This window comes from Scyliorhinus torazame, chromosome 2, assembly GCF_047496885.1.
Source record: "Scyliorhinus torazame isolate Kashiwa2021f chromosome 2, sScyTor2.1, whole genome shotgun sequence".
Taxonomy (NCBI): Eukaryota; Metazoa; Chordata; class Chondrichthyes; order Carcharhiniformes; family Scyliorhinidae; genus Scyliorhinus; species Scyliorhinus torazame.
The window spans coordinates 150,368,003-150,389,770 of record NC_092708.1 but is presented as its reverse complement, the minus strand read 5'-3'; the positions used below and the strand labels follow the sequence as shown (position 1 = coordinate 150,389,770).

The 21,768-nt window shown below is 45.4% G+C and overlaps 1 protein-coding gene across 3 annotated transcripts in view; it reads left to right on the top strand.

Moving 5' to 3' along the window:
• hibch (3-hydroxyisobutyryl-CoA hydrolase) overlaps positions 1–21,768 on the top strand; it is a 469,221-nt gene that overhangs the window by 416,542 nt on the left and 30,911 nt on the right. For all 3 annotated transcript variants that reach the window (XM_072478282.1, XM_072478266.1, XM_072478275.1), the window contains 3 exons: positions 5,913–6,058; positions 12,231–12,317; positions 15,842–15,894. In XM_072478282.1, coding sequence (XP_072334383.1) covers positions 5,913–6,058; positions 12,231–12,317; positions 15,842–15,894 — 286 coding nt within the window. The remainder of the gene's footprint in view (positions 1–5,912; positions 6,059–12,230; positions 12,318–15,841; positions 15,895–21,768) is intronic.

The following is a 21,768-nucleotide window of genomic DNA, read 5'->3' as shown; positions in this document are numbered from 1 at the left end:
GGTGTGTTATCCTGTTGAGGACTGGGACTTGTGTGGCTCCCCTTGGGGAACAAGTCAGTCATTTCCCCTGATATGGGTTTCCCTCTTTGATTGCTGAGTGTGATGGTAATCCTTGGGGCTTAGTTCTCGTGAGATTTTATTTGGTGACGGTGCCAGGTTAAACCAGGTTTGGCTCTGGGATCAGTATCCTGATGCAGTTTGGACAGTTGTATCTTTTTTCTTCCCCGTATGGGAGATCCTGGTTTGAGATTTGAGACTTTGTGGTGCCCAGTCCCAAACTCCTCGTCCAATGGCTATTTCATGGCTGCCTGTTCTGGCCTGAACCTGGGGATTTGCAATGAGTGTGAGTCGATTTCCACTTTAGGTCTGGCGTTCTTGGAAGATTGTTTTCTTTCTTCCGTCATTTTGATTTGTTGCTATGGGTACGATGTAGGCCTGTGATGTTGCTTGTATCCTGTTCTGGTGCAGAAGGCAATATGTTGGAGATTTCAACCCTGATTCATCCGGTCTTATTAGATCCCATTCTTGCCTTGACTATTGTTGTGCACAGTACCTGTTGTACATTTTTACCTATGGCTATCCTTTTTGTTTGATGTGATCTCTGTAGAAATTGAAATCTCCACTAAAAAGACTTTATAAAAAAAAAAAGAGACCAAAACTGTCCACTGTACACTCGGTGTGGCCCTGTACAGTTGTAGTGAAGCTGCCATAGTTTGGACTCTATCCCTTTGCAATAAAGACCAACATGCCAATTACCTTCCTAATTACTTGCTGTATTGTACTTGGATGTTAACCTTTTGTGTTTCATGTGCAAGCCCACCCAAATCCCTCTGTATCATTACATTCTGAAATCTCTCTTCATTTAAATAATATTTTACTTTCCCATTCTTCCCAACAAATGGATAACCTCAATTTGACATTATACCCCATCTGCCAAATTTTTGCCCACTCACTCAACCCATCTACACCCTATAGCTGACATTTTGGGCAGAATTTAATACCATCCCCCAGGGTTAGTTCGGAGGTTGGGAGTCATTTAATTGAACAAGAAGGTGCCAGGTGGGGACCCTGCAGTCTTCTGTCTTGGTAGATGGACGATCTTCACACCCTGACATCAAATAAGGCCCTTAAGAGAGCCACTAATGTTTACTTAAGAGCCACATCCCACCAGCACTGGTATACAACCAGCAGTGGGCAAGGCAGTCGTCAAGCCCAAAAAGCAAACTGTCAGGGTTGTTTACAGACTCCCAGAGCAGGCCAGACGCTCATTCAAAAACATTCAGTGCCTGATGGAGGGTCCCAACGTCAGGAAATTGGGGGCTTGCTGAGAACCAGCCCCTTTCCCTTATTAACTCCTACCCTCACTCATCTTTGCCACTTGAAAGACTCGGTTGCACCTGTTCCAATTATCCCACCTTCCAAATCGTTGCTTCTGACATGTCCTTTTTCCTGAAAAACGGATCCCCCCCCCACTCCACCCAACCGTGGTTCACAGGTCACTCAACCGTGCCCGTCCAATCTCTGCGCTCACCCTTCCCCCTACCTCAAGCATGCTAGGGTCTCCAATGTCCTCACTTTTCACCCAACCAGCCTGCACATACAAAGTATCATTCTCTTCCATTTCCGGCAATTCCCACATGATATCGCCATCATATACATCTTCCCCATCTTCCCATTAACCCACACCCCCGACTTCAGGGGCTCCGAGTCCCTTCACCCTAGTTTTCCCCGCCGAAATAAATCCCGAGATCTCTGCATAGACCTTTTTGAAGAAGTCCTTGGCAATAAAAATTGGGAGACTCTGGAAAACAGACAAAGACCTCGGGAGGACCGTAATTTTTACTGTCTGTACCCACCCTGCCAATGACAACGGGAGCGCATCCAACCTCCGAAATTCTCCCCTCATCTGTTCTACCAGCCGCCCCAAATTCAGTTTATGCAGCTGGTCCCACCCCCGCGCCACCTGGGTACCCAAATATCGAAATCTCCCTCCCACTACCTTGAATCGCATCTCACTCAATCACTTCTCCTGCCCCCTTGCCTGGATCGCAAAAACCTCACTCTTCCCATATTCAATTTGTATCCCGAAAACCGGCCAAATTCCTCTAATATCCTCATAATCCCTCCCAATTCCCCCCAGCGGGTCTGATATGTACAGCAGTAGACCGTCCCCGTAGAGCAAGACCCTGTGTTCCACCCCCCCACTCCCTGTACTATCCCCTGTCAGATCCTCGACGCTCTCAATCCCAACAGCTCTATAGCCAAGGCAAACAACAGTGGGGAAAGTGGACATTCCTGTCTCGTCCCCCGGTGTAACCTGAAGTACTCCGATCTCACCTGATTCGTCTGCACACTCGCTACCGGTGCCCGGTATAGCACCGGACCCAATCCTCAAATCCCTCCTCAAACCCAAACCGGCCCAGGGCCCCCCATAATTATTCGCACTCCACCTGATCAAATGCCTTCTCTGCGTCCATGGCCACCACCACCTCAACCTCGCGCCCCTCTGGAGGCATCATGATTACATTAATCAACCTCCTAATGTTAGTCGCCAAGTGCCGCCCCTTAACAAACCCCATCAGGTCCTCCCCAATTACCCCTGGGATGCAGTCCTCTATCCTTGTGGCCAGGATCTTCGCCAACCATTTGGCATCCACATTTAGCAGGGAAGGAAATTTTTTTTTTTTTAAAGCAGGTGGCAAAAGAATGAGCAGAGTAAATACTATTCAAAGTTGTTTCACTCAATGCCAAAGGAGCTGGAAATGAAACCTGTTTGCACACGATGTAGCCCACAAGATTTAAATTGAATGGTTTGGGCATATCCTCAGATTCCTGACCAGACATAATTAATATCTATATTCTGGTTGTTCTTGACTTGATTGTGCGGCAACAAAATTGGTCATTTTCTGTGCGCATTTAACGCTCTCTATACCACAAATTAAGGAGCCAATGACATTTGAAGTCATTTGCCAACTGGAGGGTGAACCCATTCTTTTAGGAATTTTCTCCATTATTCTTGCTTGCATTTAATTTTTTGTTATTTTAAAAAAAAAATTGTGGCAGCAAAAGGTTATGTGAACTTAATTGCATCAATAAACTGGTTTGATTTAATAGGTCCTGGGATCATTTCAAACCCTTTGCAACCATATCCTGCTTTGGGTTCACGTTGTAAAAAAAACTTTTAATATATATTTTCCTGGCAGGATTATCCTACTTCAATCTCTCTCTTGTAGCTTGTTATCTGTGGAAATGGTGGGAAGGGATTCACCAAAATGGCATTAGTGTAGTTAGGATTGTCAATTGTTTACCTAATATAATTGGTAAATATAAATAATCTAAGAATGTTCATGTATCTTCAAAACAAAAATCATCAATTTGCACCAATGATTTGACTGTTGTACAAAATAAATCTTGCATTTTTATTGTGACTTTAACGTAGAAAAACTTCACTTCACAAAGTGTAATTTAAAAAAAGAATGTTGAGCCAGCAAAGAAAATGTTATAATGGTAACCAAAAGTTTTATCAAAAAGGTGGGTTTTAAGCAGAGTCTTAAAGTAGGAGAAGGAGGCAATTTCAAAGCTTGGAGATTAAGTAGCTGAGAGTAGAGCCACCAGTTGTGGGATAAAGGGAGATTGGGAGGGGGCTTTGTGGTCACTGGGGTGTATAACTGAACTCAGCTGAGGGAGAGAGGTCCTAAGACTGGAGAAGCAAACAAATGGGTGGAGGTGATACTGTTGAGACTGTGAGGAATTTAAACACCAGGATTATAATGTTATATTTGAGTCATTGGGGAACTGGGAGCCAGTGAGGACATGTGATGGATGGGTGACACTTGGTGCAGGATAGGATACAGGTAGTAGAGTTTGGGATAAACTGAAGTTTTCGGAGAATGGAAGTTGGGTATCAATTAGAAAAGCATGCAGTAGTCAGATTTGGAGGTGATGAATGCATGGATGAGAGGTTTGATGACAATAGGCAGAGGCAAATGATATGGCAATATTTGTTCATGAGTATCTGATGTGAACAGCCAAGAATGAGCTGAATAGGATTCCAAGGTTGAGAACAGTCTGGGCCATTCTGCGACGATAGCGGAGGTCGGAGCTGGTATGAATAGAATGGCAAAGATGATGGTTTCAGTCTTTTCAGTGTTTATCTGGAAGCAATTGCAGCGGATGCAGGAATGGGCATCAGTGGGGCATATACTTACATAGAGGCATTAGAGGGAATCCAAAGACCTGGCGCAGAAGTGGAAGTGCGTGTCACCACAGTACACTAGCCTTATGCATGTGGGTGATGTTGCCAAGTTTCTAAATAATTACAAGGAAGAGACCAAGGATCCTCGTGGCCCCTGGTGGTAATGACACAGGAACAGGAAGTGAAATCATTGCTAGGGATGTTCTGGCTCTGAGTGGAACCAAGTGAGGGAATTCGCACTGAATGGGACAATAGAGGAGAGACATTGAAGGAGGATGATATGGTCAATTGTATCAAAGGTTACATAGGAGACCAGGAAAGATAATTCATTGTGACCACATCACGGACATCATCATTTGTGACTTTGTTTCGGGCCATTTTGATGCTTTGGTATCTGATTAGAACTGGGGATAGGAAGGCATGGATTTGGGAATTGACAACATATTCAGGGACTTTAGAGATGATAGGAATGTTGGAGATGAAGTGGTAGTTTGCAAAAATGGATCAGTCAAGAAAAGTTATTGATGGCACTTTAAAAGAAGCTGAGATAGTACCCAAGGAGAGAAAATCACTTTCAATGTTTAAAAAAATTTTTTTTTTAAAATTCTCCTCCATTTTCACATTTTCTCCCACATTTACATCCATCAACAATAAACAATAGTCAGCAAGATATATCAGTCCCCATAATAACAACGCTCCCATCTACCCACCAACCCCCAAACCTCAACCCGCATGTTTACATAAACAAATGACAAAAAGGAATCAGGGATTACCCGTAGTCACCCTTAATCTTACACAGCTCCCACCCCCCCACCCCCCCCCCCCCCCCCCCCCCCCCCCAACCCCAGGTCTCCAGCTCCTCCCGTCCACTGCCTCTTGTAAAACTCCTCCCCTCACCCTCGGTTCCTTCCCCCCCAACTTTCCACCCCGGCTAGACCACTCGGACCCTGTTCTGCCAGGCTCCGATGGCTGCAGCCCCTCCCCCCACCTCACTCCCGTTCACTGGCCGGCACAAACCGGCCAGCGTGGAGGCCCCCGCCCGGGTCCCTCTCCCCCTTGCCCGGCCCCAGGAAAGCCCAAAGGTCCCCTTTTAGCACACAAACCCCGCATATCCATCTACACCCCAAAGAACTCTTATTTTGAGTGAAAGTCCCGTCCCTTCCCTTGTCCAAATATATACCAGCTTGGCTCCTTTAATCTCTACACCCGCGCGCAGTGATACAAAAAAGAAGAAAATACAGTCATGAGGTTACATCGGCACATGGCCATTAATCACTTTCAATGTTAACTGATATGAATACTGGGAATGCAAGTTGGTTCGTCAACAATCTAATGTAAATAGGATTAAGTGAGCAGGAGGTGGGTCTCGAGAATGTGATGAGCTTGGAGTTGGCTTGGGGTAAATGGGTGGGAGGTTTGTGTGACACTTGTAAGGGGGAGCCTGAGGGGAGGTTTTAGCATGGTGGGGTAGGAGAGGTCAGGCGGGGTGCAATTGAATGGATGGGCTCAATCAAAGAACAATGGATGAAAACTGGATGACAAAGATCAGAATTTGGAAATTGAATTCCTGAAACTTTTTAAGACAATGAGCCATACAGTTTTAGCTGTGTTGCAGTTGTGTCAAACATCTAAGCTTTCAAAGTAACTCTGGAATTTTCTTTTAATTATATGAATGCCAGGTTAACTACAAGTTCAGCTAAAATATATTTGTATGCAGGTCTGTTTCCAGATGTGGGAGGAGGTTTTTTCTTGCCAAGACTGAAAGGGAAACTTGGCTTGTACCTTGCCTTAACAGGATTTCGAATTAAAGGAAGAGATGTGCATCAAGCCGGAATTGCTACTCATTTTGTGACGTCTGAAAAGGTATTCTTGTTTCTCTGTATCCACAGACTAATGCTCATAATAATGACCAGCTACAATTAAATAAGACTGCAGCATATGTGGCTGCCTTGCTTTCTTTCGGAAATGACACAAGTAACTGCTGTTCAATTATCAAATCTGGCAATCCACACACTACTCAAGGAAAACTTAAGTTAGCACTACATTAAAGAGGATTTCCCATAACACACGGAATTTTACAAAAATGAAACGGCCAAAACTTTTGTCTCAAAATCTATGGTTCAGCCATCTTCAGTTTTTTAAATGTCAACTTTGAGGCAATATCCCTGGATTTACTGGTACTTGGCTTCAGAGCAGTGGACTGTGGGATATATGTTTATGTTGGCAGCAAAATTGTATATTCAACTAACAGAGCACATCAATGTAATATTTTTATCTGTCACGTGACTTTGACAATTTCTTTATGAATACAAGCTGCACATCATCTTTAAAAACTTCAGGAGGAGAAAAATGTGCAGTCCCTATGATAAAAATCTGGGGTCATTAAATGAATGAAAGAATGTGATCTCAGAATGTGCCAATGGGACGCCTGCTTGAAATGTTGCAATTTAGGAAGTGCAGGAGCCAATATGTGCATAGCAAGATCCCTCTAACCACATAGAATCAAAGACATCTGTAGCACAATCGGTGGCTTTGGCTCATTTTGTATGTGCCAGCTGAAAAACAGTATCCAGCCTGGTCCCATTTTGCAACTCTTAGTCCGTAGTCTTGTAGGTTAAAGCAGTTAAGTTGCACATCCAAGTACTTTTTGAATGTGGTGAGGGTTTCTGCCTCTACCATCCTTTAAGGCAGTGAGTTCCAAACCCAGCTACCCTCTGGTGAAATTATTTCTCCTCAACTCACTTATTATCCTTCTGCAATTACTTTAAATCTATGTCCTTGGTTATTTACCTATCTGCTTACAAAAATTGATCCCTTTTATCCCTTGTTTCTACACCCTTGGTAGTTTTATACAGATCCATTCAATCTCTGCTCAGCCTCATCTGTTCCAAAGGAAACAGCTCTGCCCTATTGTCTTCGTAGCTAAAATTCTGCAGACCTGGAAGCATGCTCATAAATCTCCTCTGCACCCTCTCAAGTACTAGCATATAATTTATGTAATGTGATGATCAGAACTGTATGCAGTATTCTAATGGCAAGCTAACCAATTTATTTTTCCAGTGCTAGATTAACCTCCCTGTTATTCTGTGTTTTGGTTATTAAAATCAAGTAGGCTGCATGGCGACCACTCCAGTACTCCTCAGTTCCTCTGCATTCCCAATATTCTGCCATTTATTGTGTATTCCCGGGCCCTTCTCACACTTTTCTGGATTGAATTCCACTTGCCACTTTTCTGCCCGGTCCGTTCTTTTCTTCCTGCAATCTACCACCTCCTTCCTCACTGTCAGTCATGGAGTTAATTTTTATATAATTGCAAACGTCTTAATTATGCAGTTATTTGTGTCCTCCTTTGTGAAGACAGAACCAAAGTAAGTTCCCCATTATAATTTCCCCTGTTTCTAACTGTATGGGATGTGCATTTGTCTTCACCAATCTTTTTCTCTTCACATACTTATAGAAGCTTTTACAGTCGGTTTTTATGTTCCCCGCAAGCTTACTCTCATACTCCATTTTTCCTTTCTTAGTCAATCCCTTGGTCCTCCTTTGCTGAATTCTAAATTGCTCCTAATCCTCAAGTGTGTTGCTTTTTCTGGCCAATTTGTATGCCTTTTCCTTGGCTCTTTCATTTCCCTTGTAAACCATTGTTTGACCACTTTTCATGTTTTACCTTTGTGCCAGATTGGAATAAACAATTGTTGCAGTTCACCCATGTGCTTTTAGAATGTTTGCCATTGCCTATCCACCATCATCCCTTTAAGTAATGTTTCCCAATTCACCATAGCCAACTTGCGCCTCATACCATTGTAGTTTTGTTTATTAAGATTAGGACCCGAGTCTCAGACTGCATCACTCTCCATCTTGATGAAGAATTCCATCATATTATGGTCGTTCATCCCAAAGGGACCTCACACAACTTGATTGCCAATTATTCCTTTCTCATTACCCTGTCTAGAATGGCCAGTTCTCTTGTTGGTTCCTCAACGTGTTGATCCAAAAACCATCTTGTATGCACTCTAGGAATTCCTCTTCTACGGTATTGTTACTAATTTGCCCAATCTATATGCAGATTAAAGTCACCCATAATAACAGATGTTTGTTTATTGCATGTGTCTGTAATTTCCTGTTTAATGCCAGTCCCAACTAGTTTGGAGGTCTATATGCAACCCCCACTCACATCTTTTTTACCCCTTGGTGTTTCTCAGCTCTACCTATATAGATTCCACATCGTCAGTGCTCATATCCTTCCTCAATATTGTGTTAATTTCCTGTTTAACCAGCAATGGGACTCCACTCCCTTTTTTTTGTTTGGCCTTCCTAAATACTGAAACCCCTGGATGTACAGTTCCCATCCCTGGTCACCCTGCAGCCATGTCTCCGTACTTCCGACTGTATCATACCTGTTTTTATCCATTTGTGCAATTAATTAATCCACTTTATTGTGAATGCTCTGCATGTTAAGGCCTTTTTTACATTACTTGTCCCATTCCCACTATTTTGCACTGAGGCCCTGTCTGATTCTGGCCCTTGATTTCTCTGCCTATCACTTTTCTTATTCCCCTTACTGACTTTTCTTCTTGTCATTGATTCCCCCTTCTCTGACTCTTTGCATAGGTTCTCACCCCCCTGCCATTTTAGTTTAAACCCTCTAGCAAGTACTCATCCGTAAACATCAGTCCTGGTTCTCCCTAGGTGGAACCCGTCCAATAACCTCCCCCAGAACTGGTCCCAATATTCCAGAAATATGAATCCGCCCCCCTCACACCAGCCATGTATTCATCCAATATATCCTGCAATTTCTACTTGACTAGTACGTGGCACTGGTAGTAATCCTGAGAGCTCTACCTTTTGAAGTCCTACTTTTCTGCTTACTTCCTAATTCCCTAAATTCAGTTTTTACAACCTCATCCCTTTTTTTGTTACCCATGTCATTTGTACCAATATGTACCATGACATTGGCTGTTCACCTTCCCATCTAGAATGTCCCATAGCAGTTCTGAGACATCCTTGACCCGAGCACCAGGGAGGCAATATACCATTCTGGAGGCTTGTTTAAAGCCACAGAAACTCCTATCTATTCCCCTTACATTTGAACTCCCTGTCACTCTTGCATTCCCACAATTTTTACTCCTGTGTGCTGCAGAACCAGCCGTGGTGCAACAAAATGGTGGTTGCTGCTTTCCACTCCATTCCCCTCAACAGAATCCGAAGTGGTATATCTTTTTTTTGCAGAGCAATACTTGCCTAACTCTGAGCCTGCGTTGTGACCACCTTTCTATACGTGCTATCCACGATACTTTCCACCTTGTGCATGCTCCAAAGTGTCCCAACCACCACTCCAGCTCCAAAACCTGGACTTCCAGGAGCTGCCGCTGGAGACGCTTTTTCCATACATGCTGGTCCAGGGACTGGAAATGTTCCCAGGTTCCCATCTAGAGCAGGAAGTGCACATCATGGCTTTGAGTTCTCCTGCCTTGACCTTACCCCTTTAAATTATGTTAAACCTTGTGAAGATACTTAATATTAAATAATATCAATTGCTCTAGGGCCATTCTTCCCCCCTCCTCATTGTTACAGAATATATGAACCTCAGAATAAGACCTTAAAAACTATAAGCAATAACAGTAAGTACTTACCCAATCATGCCAATCAGCTGCTTCCACTTGCCATGCATCACTTTTGAATTCTGATGTCACTTCAAGAGATCCAAACTAGCACTCTCAGTCTCGCTCTTTCTGCCACTCCTTTATCCTCCTGGCTCCACTCTCAGTCCCGCTCTTGCTTCTTTAACCTTCCGTCTCCGCTCTCTAACGTTATCTTGCTTTGTTTACTTTATTGCCTTATTTCACCTTAACGTGATTCAACTTTACTTCCCTATTGCAATGTTCCTTACTGAAATTCAAGGAGCTACTTCTTTATAAATGTTTTTTTTCTAGTTGAAGCTGTTTAAACACAATCCCTAACAGCAACTTTTCACCAACCAATGAGCTAACCGTCTTCCTCGATTTCTCTTTCAAACTCAGCCCGCTGCCACAGTACAGGGTGTCCCTCACGGGGCCGCCTGTCTCGGCTCCTGGAAGATAAAAGCCTATCAATCTCAGCCTTAAAAATGTTCAAGGACTCCGTCTCCGCAGCTTCCAGGTTCGACTTACCAAGGCTACCGCTCACCTTTTTACAACCCAAATAGCAACTCTTAGTTAATTACTAAATTAAACAAAGACTAGACTTTAGATATAAATTAACCCTTAAATTCCTTCAGTGATCAAACTCCAACTGACTGGTGGTGATTTAATTTGAGGATTATTGCACCTCAGGCGAGAGGCAAGGTTGAGAAGGTGGGCCTTCATGAATAACCTCAACTGAGAGGGGAATTGAACCTGGGCTGTTGGCCTTGCTCTGCATCACAAACCAGGTATCCAGCCAACTGAGCTAAACCAGCCCCCAGTAGTGCACTGGGGTGTCAGCCAAGATTTAGCACTCTATTTGCTTTAGTGGGATCTGAACTCATAACATTATGACTCAGACACAAGAGTGCTACAACTGGGCCATAACTGACAAGTAAATCACAGAAACCAAGAATTAACAAAACTTGCTAGTGGAACTTTGCTTTAATTTGCTTCCGTCCTGAATCTAAGCACACCAACATAGCTTCTTAAATAATTGGTTTCTATTTGGAGAAAACTATTAGAAGCAGTGCCAAGCAGAGATTGTAATACCACTCAATATGACCTACCCGCATGCCGATTTAAATAACCAGTTACAATGGTAAATATTTAGGAGCAAACTGCTTTTACTCACTCTGGCCTGCAATGTGAAAAGCCTGAAAATGGAAACTAAAAATCCAAATAGTTTTTCAAGATTTAGGTCGGGAATTCTCCAAATTATTAATAACTACCAGCCTCCCCGAACAGGCGCCGGAATGTGGCGACTAGGGGCTTTTCATTTGAAGCCTACTTGTGACAATAAACAATTTTCATTTAATTTCAACTAGGTTCTCTAACAGCATAACAATGTCTAGAGATTCTTCATAACTTGTGCAATTGTAGACTACATGGGGTAATGAACAGTAGATTTTCACTTTGGGACACACTGCGGAAGTTACTGAATAGCCTGGTGTGATGTTAAGCCTGTCAAAATGCTTTGTAATGCTGCATTAGGGATACAGATGTTTGCCAAGTCATAATCAATGCTTCATCAAAATCTATCTTGTGGGAGTTTGTGAATCTGAGGTGCATGGAAGAAGAGAAGCTTTTGGACACATTTTAGCTACATTTTACACAGACACAGCAATTTGGACTCCATTTAGAGAAAGGAACATTTTTTCCTGGATAGGCAATACCTTATTATTCTGGCAGGTCAATGCCATTTTTTTTTTCATTCATGGGATCTGGGTGTCACTGGCTGGGCCAGCATTTATTGCTCAGCCCTAATTGCCCTTGAGGGGGCGTTTAAGAATCAACCACAATTCTGTGGGTCCAGAGTCACATGTAGGCCAGACCAGGTAAGGACGGCACATTTCCTTCCCTAAGGGACATCAGTGAACCAGATGAGTTTTATGGCTATCACTAGACTTTTAATTCCAGATTTTTATTTGAATTCAAATTTCACCATCTGCCACAGTAGGATTCGAACCTGGGTCCCCAGAGCATTACCCTGGGTCTCTGGGTGACAATACCGCTGTGCCACTGCCTCCCTGAACAGTAGATATAATGTATATAATGTTCAGCAGCTAGCTGGATTTGATCCAGAGTTTTTGAACTAGTGTAGTTTTAAATTTTTTTAAATGCTTCCTTTAAACAGGTAAAAAAAATCAATAGGTAATTGGAACTAACCAAATTTGCTGTTGAATCTTTTTCTTTCATGTTTCAGAACCATTAAATGATACCAAACTAAACAATACTATTTTGTGTGTATTAGTAATACTGTTTGAATTACGTTTTCAAGTTTCAACCAAAATTCGTTACAACAAATTGAGCCATTACCTGAGCCAGATGTCTTCATTTTCATTTAATTTGTTGGTATTCAATCTCTTTTTCAGATCCCAGATCTGGAGAGAGATTTGGTGTCTTTAAAATCTCCTTCGAAGGAAGATGTTGCAGAACTGTTGAATTCATATCACTTCAAGGTACAGTAATCTATGACTATGTAAAGGCTGACCACCTGATCTGGCTTCTCTTATTTTCATCTCCTGTTTTTCCTTCCAGTAGGTCATTTTGGGAGACTCACTTCCTGTGGCCAAGGTGACAGGGTATCTATCTTGTTCTTGGCTGCTACCAGTGCCTCTCTTAGTCAAATTCCATGCAGCATGTGACAGCGCCATGCATGGCTAAACTTTGGGCAGTCTGCACTCCAGGGGCAGTCTTCACCCCGCCCCCAGGGGTGAGAAATAGAACTGTTCCTGGTCCCAAACCTGCCCTGGAGGAGGGAGGAGCATTCAGCCATTGTGATTTTCATGGGGTTGCACCCTTAATTGGCCTAGAGATGGACTTGACATCCAGGCAGGTTCTTGAAGCTGGAGAGCCAATCGGAGCCCTTCCAACTTGAGAGGAGCATATGGCTGCAATAGAGGTAATTAAGCGAGGGAGTAGGTTGATGGGGATGGGGTGGGTGGATTGCAGGTCTGTGGGCACCAAGAGCATATAGGTCTGCCTAGATCATTGGCACCTGATCTGCCACCAGGAGGCCACCTCCAGTCACCTAAAGCAGCCCACTTTCGAGATCCTGGCTATCAACTGGAAAATCCTAGTCTAACTCCTTTACTTGGCTTCAGTAAGTTCTTAATGAGCAGTGTCACCTACCATGTGCAGACAGAAAACTGCTAGAACAACAATTACACCAATGGTGAAACTTTAAGCAGTAATTAATTTGTGGTTACTGTTTACAGTTCAGCAATTCAGCACTGTGCGTGTAAAATAAATTAATTGGAATTAAGGGTATGGGAGAATAATATTTAAGTATTACAGGCAAATGGTTCACTGTGGTTCTTTCTGCCAACTCAGCTTCCCCCCCCCCTGCAAGTCACACCTTTCAAAGTGGCCCAGGGGTGTGATGCAGCTGGTGAATTGGCACACCATCCAGCAGGGCTATCTGAGCTGAAATTCTAGCCCCAGGAATGAATTGGGAAAGTCACCCCTTCTAACTGTAGCTGATTTGTTCTGATCTGCAGACTTTACAGTTCCTGTTGGGACTGAATAATATAAATTGATTTCCTGATCGAACACTTAGGGCGGGATTCTCCCAGCCCTGTGCCGGGCCGGAGAATCCCTGCGAACGGGCCACGCCGCCCTGACGCAATCACGCGATTCTCTGCAGTGCGGAGCGCTCAACGCGGCCGGCCCGCCGATTCTCCGGTCCGGATGGGCCGAGCGGCCGTAGGAAAAGAGCCAAGTCCTGCCGGCGCCGTTCTAACCTGCTCTGGGCTGGTGGGACCTCGGCATGTAAGGGTCGGGTAGCGGCCTGTGTGGTTGGGGGGGGGGGGGGGGAGAGGTTGGTGGGGGGGAGGAGGTGGGGGGGGGGGGAGGAGGTGGGGGGGGGGAGGAGGTGGGGGGGGGAGGTGGTGGGGGGAGAGGAGGTGGGGGGGAGAGGAGGTGGGGGGGAGAGGAGGTGGGGGGAGGAGGTGAGGTGGGGGGTGAGGAGGTGAGGTGGGGGAGGTTGAGGGGGGGGAGGGAGGGGAGGTTGGGGGGAGGAGGTGTGGGGGGTGGGGAAGGTTGGGGGGGCGGGGGTGTGGGAGGAGGTTGGGGGGGGAGGAGGTGGGGGGGGAGGAGGTGGGGGGGGAGGTTGGGGGGGGGGGGAGTGGGGAGGTGGGGTCCGACCCCGGGAGGGGCCTCCGATGTGGCCTGACCCGCGATCGGGACCCACCGATTGGCGGGACGGCCTCTGTGGCTGGAAACTCCTTTCCAACGCGCCAGCCCCTGTAGCCCTGCGCCATGTTGCATCGGGGTCGGCATGTTGAAGGAGACCACTGCACATGCATACGTTGGCGCCGGCGCCACTGCGCATTACCTCATTGGCTCCGGCGCAACTGCGCATGCGCGGATCCCGCGGCACACAGTTCGCGCCGGGATCTGCACCTGGAGCGGCGTGAACCACTCCAGTGCCGTGCTGGGCCCCTGTAGGAGCCAGAATTAGACGTGGGAGTGGCCCGTTCGCGCCGTCGTAAAACGCGAAAGCGTTTACGACGGCGTGGACACTCTGCCGCAGGATTGGAGAATCCTGCCCTTAGTGTCCCAGTAGATTATGAATGTGCCCTTTTTACCTCTGAATAGCAATGCACTGGCACCACACCTGAATTTCAAATATTATCATTTAAATCATATGAACTTAATTAGATGATGCTTCCAAGTTTTTGCTTAACTATTAACGTGCTCATGTCAATATTTGCATTTTTCTCACAAGCTGGATATTTTCTGTGGTTGGTATTTTAAAGGTCATATATTCAAAACTCACCATCTGTGTATATACTGCAAAATAAATTTTACATGAACTAGAACTTTACTTCAGGACTGAATTTGCCAGCCACATGATGTGTTCATTTTCTGCACTGAATTATGAGGACTGCCACATATAAATTGGTATGATTGTGCTAAAAATGGACAAAATATTTTGTAACGAAGATGTTGCAGTAAAGCTGCAATCTTCAAAACATGAAAACTGCTCGAACATCAATTACACCAATGGTGAAACTTTAAGCAGTAATTAATTTGTGGTTACTGTTTACAGTTCAGCAATTCAGCACTGTGCGTGTAAAATAAATTAATTGGAATTAAGGGTATGGGAGAATAATGTTTAAGTACTACAGGCAAATGGTTCACTGTGGTTCTTTCATAAAAACGAAAGATTCCGAATCGTGCTGTTATGGCACAAGTTGTCTTTCTGATCTAACCATTGAAGATTGCCATAGTTTAATTAAAGCAGTTTACTCCTGATAATTCCAAAGGTCATTTATTGGCCTAAAATAAATGTCAAATTCTCCAATGAATTTGAAGAGCAGAAGCAAAGTGGGCATTCAGGGGGTAGCATCTCTCTGTATGTTAATTGGTAGAATGAGAGCTCAGTTGAAATATTGATCTTTGCTTCAGAGTGCATAGATTTCTGAGTCAAATATATCTCAGTTGTCATTCTGAAATGCTTGGTGTCGACTGTGGATCATCATGAAAGTATGTTCTCTGCTAGTCAAAGGGTCTATACAGTAAGCATTGTATCCTCGTGTCAGGAACTGGAGTAATGTCTGCTCTAGTTAAAGGAATAATTATTGAGGTCAAGGTGTTTCATCAAATGACTGTGACAGCCCTGGCTCCTTTCCACTGAAATGAACAATGTTGTGATCTTTGTTCTCATGGCAAAGTGAGTCATTGGAACTGCATTATGTTGCAAATAAAAGTCCAGAAAATATGATCTTTGGATAAAATAACTATTTGAAGACTCGTATGTCAAGAGAATAATGGGAAATGCTAGCATCCAGTTTGTGTGGAAAGTATTTCAATGTACTCCCATGGTCTAACCTTTTTGGAGAGATGATTCAAGGATCTTTTCGTCACAAAGGCTTTTTTTCCCTAAAAAAAGTGAACAATGAACTTTTTAAAACAATTGTTGTAGACCTGAAAAACTGAGAAAAGCAGAGATGTTTATTTTGCCTTTTTCTTCCAACAGTGCAAATCTGATGATAAATTTGTCTTGGCAGAGCACATGGACAAGATTAATAGGTACTTTACAATAAGGGATGCTATTCTTGTATTTGGATACAACTGAGAGTCACAGCTACTGTGTAATACTTGTATTACTCGAACTCTTCAAAGACCTTGATAAATATAAATTCAGTTTTGGCATGTTTAAAGTTTAGTGCCGAATGTAGCCAAATACCCATATATATATATATGTGTGCATTGTAATATGTCATTCCAATGCTCTATGCAAGTGCTGTTTTCTTGATCAATGTTAACTTGCAGTGACATGGATATTATTTAATTATTGATTTGTGTACCTTGGGTAGTTTGTTTTATAAATTAAATTGTCACCTTTGGTTTCGCTCATGAACTCCATTCCCAGCCTTTCATTGGGGATAGAGGAGAAGAAATTCATGCTGTTTATTCATTCCATTCAAGTGCAGATGAATGAAAGAATTTTAATAGCTTGGAATGAAAGTACCCAACTGTTCTTTTTCTTCCCAGTGTATGGAAATAGAGTATCACACAACAGAATTTAGTAAATTGGCCCATTCCACACATTTGTCAACTTTTTTTTATTCCACGAAACACTGTCGCATCTCTGACAGATTTGTTTAATCGGATCATGTGGACTTTTCCATGCTTTTCCATAATCAGTGCTGCTTGAGAATGTGCCAAGAAGAAGTAATTTTCAGCAGACATGTGAATTTTAAACATACATGAAAGGAAGTCAGAGACTCAATTGTTAAATTTAAAGCAGTAAAAACAGCCGGAGTCACCCGCTTAATGCTGTGCTTTCTTGTCATCTTTTGCAATGGGTAACTAGATGCTTAATCTTTCTGACTGTCGGGGGATAGTGGTCAGGTACAGAGATTTACCAAGGACCTCAATGTAGGTAATTATCATCTGATCCGTGTGATCTCTACAAGTACACATTCCGAATGAAAAATGTCATTTTGTATGGCAGAGCTGATCATGGAAATGTTCTGTCGTCCCTGAAAGGATAAAGCTTTCCAGTAAACTCAGAGCTCCCGGCAGTAGCCTAATTTTATTGCTACGACGGCCTGTGAATTAAAGCTTCAATGTAACAAAGCTGCCTTGCTAACCAAGTTATGGTAAAAGACACTGAATTGTTTCAAGAGGATGTCCAAATCAGAATGCCCTCAGTCCAATTTCTGGTCTCTCCTCTATTGCGGATTTTGGCTGGAGCAACCACAGGGGCTTTTACATTTGGCCTCATTGCATCGAAGAAGAATAAAATTTAAACGCTGAATGCTTGGAATGAAAATACCCAACTGTTGCTGCTTGACCACCACTCATGCTTGTATTCAAAATATTTTTAAGCAATTTTTGATTACATCCGGTGAACCTTTTCTTAATTTATGCAATGCTGAACAAAGTGTTTTTCATCAGTGACGACAATTTGCAATGACCCACAGCATATTAGTTTAACAGAAAAGCTTTTAGCAAGTATGGGTCAAAGTGCAAAGAAGTGGTGACATTTTGATTTGTAAATCTTCATTAACTTGGGGAGAACAATTAAGCACATTATTTTGTGGGAACCTACAATGTAAGTAAACATTTTGAAGGCTAATTTGGATAGCCCCTAAAACTGGGTGTAAAGATCACAATGCATGATTAAACTATGCCTTTTCAGTATAATGTTAATTTCGTATTGACTGCTCATTTGAATAATTGGTGCTTGCACTATCGGCATTAATCACTGGCTGCATACAGCAGCAGGATCCCAAGATTGTAATTTGCTACCAACACTTAAAGCCAGTGTGCACTGCTTAAAAGAGAGATAGATGCCTTGTAGCTGGAGCAGGTGCTGTCAGTTGTTCAGGAAGATCTGGAAAACAGTGTAATATGGCATAATATGGAAGAGCATAGGCTCCAAGGTTTTCAGCCCTGCATTGGCAGCCTTGGAAGAGGAGGTAGAAAGATGGAGAAATCTTTGTGTCTATAGGGCTTGTCATGTGAGAGTTCCTTTAAGAAAATGTGTTTTAGCAAATGGCTGCAATGATGTCATTGTGTGGGTGGAGCTGGAATGTGATTGTGCTTTTTACTTTTGTTTTGAGCTGGAAGCTCTTTTTAGCTCTGTGTTTTAGTTTTGCTTTGAGTTGGAGAGCTGCATTCAAACCAAGCAGATGCATACTGGTCTTCCTCTGTATGTTAAACAAGGTGTTTAGATCACTTAATAATTTAAAAGTGATAACTGTTCTCTGTAGAGAATTCAAACCTACTGTCTTTGTTAAAAAGTGTTTTGGCTTATGGATGTTGTTAGGAAAGTTACTAAGCGTTACCTATGGAGTACTGTGTCTTTTTGGGGGGGGGGGATCAGTGTTGGTAATTGGTAAGATGTTTACTGTGGGTTTATAAAATGTTAACTGGGTTCATGGAATAAACATTGTTTTGTTTTTAAAATACTTTAGATCTCTGTTGCATCACACCTGTAAAGTGGGCCCTTGTGCTCCCCAGAACCAAAATCTATTAAAAGTTGTAGGTCAAGTGAACTCCATGATATACTTTGGTGTTCTCTAAACCTTGGCCCATAACAGGCTCTAGAGGAAGGCTCAAAGGGTCAATTCCAGGAGTCAAGTCTCAAAGATGTAAATACAGATAAGCCTCACATGAGAGGACAAGGTCAGTGAATACATTTTGAAATACAGTGGTCAGGATTCTCCGTCCAGCGACGCCGGAATCGCACACGAGGCGATAATCGTTGGTGGCGCAGGGTGCCCGACAGAAAGCCATGTTCTGGTGCCTTGACAGTGGTGTCATTACTGTGGTGATATGCCTATGGGCCATATCACAGTTGGATGGTTTGAGACCTCCAACCAGCAGTGGCGGTACAGACCATCATGTGGTCTCAAGACCAAGGTCATGTGACCTGGGGACCTTTTATATAAAGAGAGGCTCATCTGGGGAAGAACACAAGGTTGAGGGTAATAAGATGTAAATGAAACAGGTCAGTAGAAGTTGTAAGTTCCAGAGGAGTAGCAAGACTCCATGATAACGTGCTCTGTATCAGATTGCCATCCTACTGCGCAAGACACCATAAAAGGATCTTGGTTGGACAGATCAAAGTGCTTGGTGAGTTCATCTTAAAGTACAAGGGACCAAACACAACAATTGCGTTCTACTCCGCAAGTAGACATGTAATTAACGGGCCTGACCTGATATACTCCGGGGCCTCCGCGATGTTCTGCCTCTGCCAGGAGGAATTACTGACAGCGAGCTTCACTTGTGTTGTTAAAAATCATGAAACAGGCGCCGCTGAGGGAGAGAGAGGAGATGGGACACGTTCCCAGAGGCGCGACCATGCGCTGTCGGTCCTGCCGCTGGCAGGTCTGGCTGTGGGGTGGTTGGTTGGTCTGCCAAGGCCAGGGTGTGACGGGGGTGACCAGGGGATGAGCCGTGGGGTCGGGGTGACTCCCCCGGGGCAGGGAAGTCATCTTGCAGCGCACCCCACAGACTACCTACCGTGGTCCGTACAGGAGGGCACAGTATGGAGGCCGCAGAGTGTTCCACTGGCATGGGTAGGGCCTGCTGGCAGGGATGGGTGCCAGGACCAGGGGTCTCCACAGTGTCCCCTGGGGGTGCAGTGTGGACAGCAGAGTGCGAGGGAAATAACCGGGGAAGGGGAGGGGAAGACAGTAATGCGGGCAGGACTGCAGTGCCGGCCTGGGCCGCATTGCAACCCGGTGGATCTGGTTGGTCACAGGGGTGCGCACAGTGCTAACATATCTGCCTTTCACCCCCTATAGTCAATCGACTTCGGAATTCAAACAGGCATGGGGTCCATCATCCTAGCCGCCGCAGCCCTGGGGATGCACTGAGGCTGAATGAGCAGGAACTCATGCAGCATTGGAGCATGCCTTAGAGGAATAGGAAGCAGCCAGTGAGGATGGAGAGCCGGCCGCCAACAGGCCGAGGAGGAAGCGGTAGGAAGGAGGAGCTGCATGAGGCTTCTTGTGTTCAGGCAGCGCCAGTCATTCAAGGACCTGCCGGACCAAGCATGCCATCGAAGACTGCGGTTGAGCAGGGGGACAGTGTGACATATCTGCCGGATAATGGTGCACTTGGAACCGCGCGGGTATGGGGGAGGACACCCGCTCTCAGTGGGTGTCAAAGTGACGGTCGCCCTGAACGTTTACGCCACGGGGTCCTTCCAGGCGCCAAGTGGGACCTGTCTGGGATCTCCCAGACCACCATGCACAGGCACATTTGCGCCGTCACGGAGGCCCTATATGCCCAGTTGGCACAACATATCACGTTCAATGTGGGCCAAGCCCACGAGGATGCCCAGGCAGCGGGGTATGCCATCATTGGGATGCGTGGCCCCTTACCAGCACCAGCGCCTGACGGGACAGTCTTCACAAACTGAAAGGGTTTTCACTCGAACGTGCAGCTGGTGTGTGTCCACGAAATGCACGTCTACGTCCGATACCAAGACAGCGTGTACGATGCCTTCATCTTGGCACACACACTCGATGGTTCTTGACACCTTCAAGGCACCGCCTCGGGTGAGGGGCTGTCTCTTGACGACAGGGGTTATTTGCTGTGGTCGTGGCTGATGACCGCTATCCAGATGCCACAGTCTGACACAAAGACCTGCTACAACGATGCCCAAACCGCAATCAGGGACATGATCGAGTGATGCTTCGGCATCTTGAAGATGTGGTTCAGGTGCCAGGTCCGTTCTGGATGGGCCCTCCAGTAGAGCACTAAGAGAGTCTCCCACATCGTGGTGGCCTGCTCCGTCCTCCACAACATCGGAGAAGGATGAATGCCAGGCCTCGTCCAACGAGGAGGATGCGGAGGAGCGCAAGGATGGGCAGGACATGTGTCCCGGTCAGGCACAGGAGGCCGCACAACATATGCGCCAGGGCAGGCATGCACGGGATGCTCTAATCGCCTCCAGGTTCACTGACTAGGGGGCCTGGCCCGCATCCCTCGGCCAACCATACCTCCCATTAACACCCATCCTACACCAACCCCCCCCCACCACAATCCCCTGCAGCCCCCTCCATGATTCCTACCTCTGGGTGCGGGCTGGGTCAGCAGTAACAGTGAGTCTGATCCATGGGATGGAGGATGATGACGTCCCGCTCGGCGATGAGCTCCTACCCACAGTAGCATTTTCCACCGTCCAGCTGGGTGATCCCAGCATGTGAGCTGATCATTCTATCACACGGTCTCGCCGAACCCTGGGGTGGTAGAGGTGGGGACAGGGTTGGGGGAGGGATGTGGTACCCGGGAAATATGCGGTCTCCGACTTGGGGTCCCGGCCCACCACCACCTCCACTGTATGCCCATCTCTCCCGCACCCCCAGCACCCTTTCTGCAAACCACTTCTGCCAACCGTTCACCTCCACCCAGCCCCAGCACCCCCTCTGCAACCGGCCCAGCTTAGCCTTCTAAACTATCACCGAGGCAGGTTGGAACATTTGTGGACAGGTGATCATGTAACAAAGAATAAATGAACATCAATATAAAGATCTGTACCCTAGCTTCTAACGCCATCTTAATTGGTGTCTACCTTTCTGGCCTTATGGATCCTAATGATACGTCTAGGTAGATCCCCACACGACATCAGAAGTGGAGGTCGCCTGCTGCGACCCTCGCCCTGTGACATGGGCACCCTTTGGCGGCCGTCCTCTGGAGCGACCAGGCATGGATGGGCCCAGCTATTGCTCTGGCTTCCCAGGTGACGTGCTGCCAGCTTGTTCTGCCCGCTGCCCATCGGATGCGCCAGGGACAGGAAAGGGGTTGGGGGTGTGTCCGAGGTGCTGTGGGGTTCCTGCACCTTCCCTGCGGGAGCCGCCGGCTTGTTACCCGTCACCACCTCCTCCCTCGGAATGCCCGATGGCCCCTGGGCGACAGTGGGATGGGGGTGCAAACGGAGCG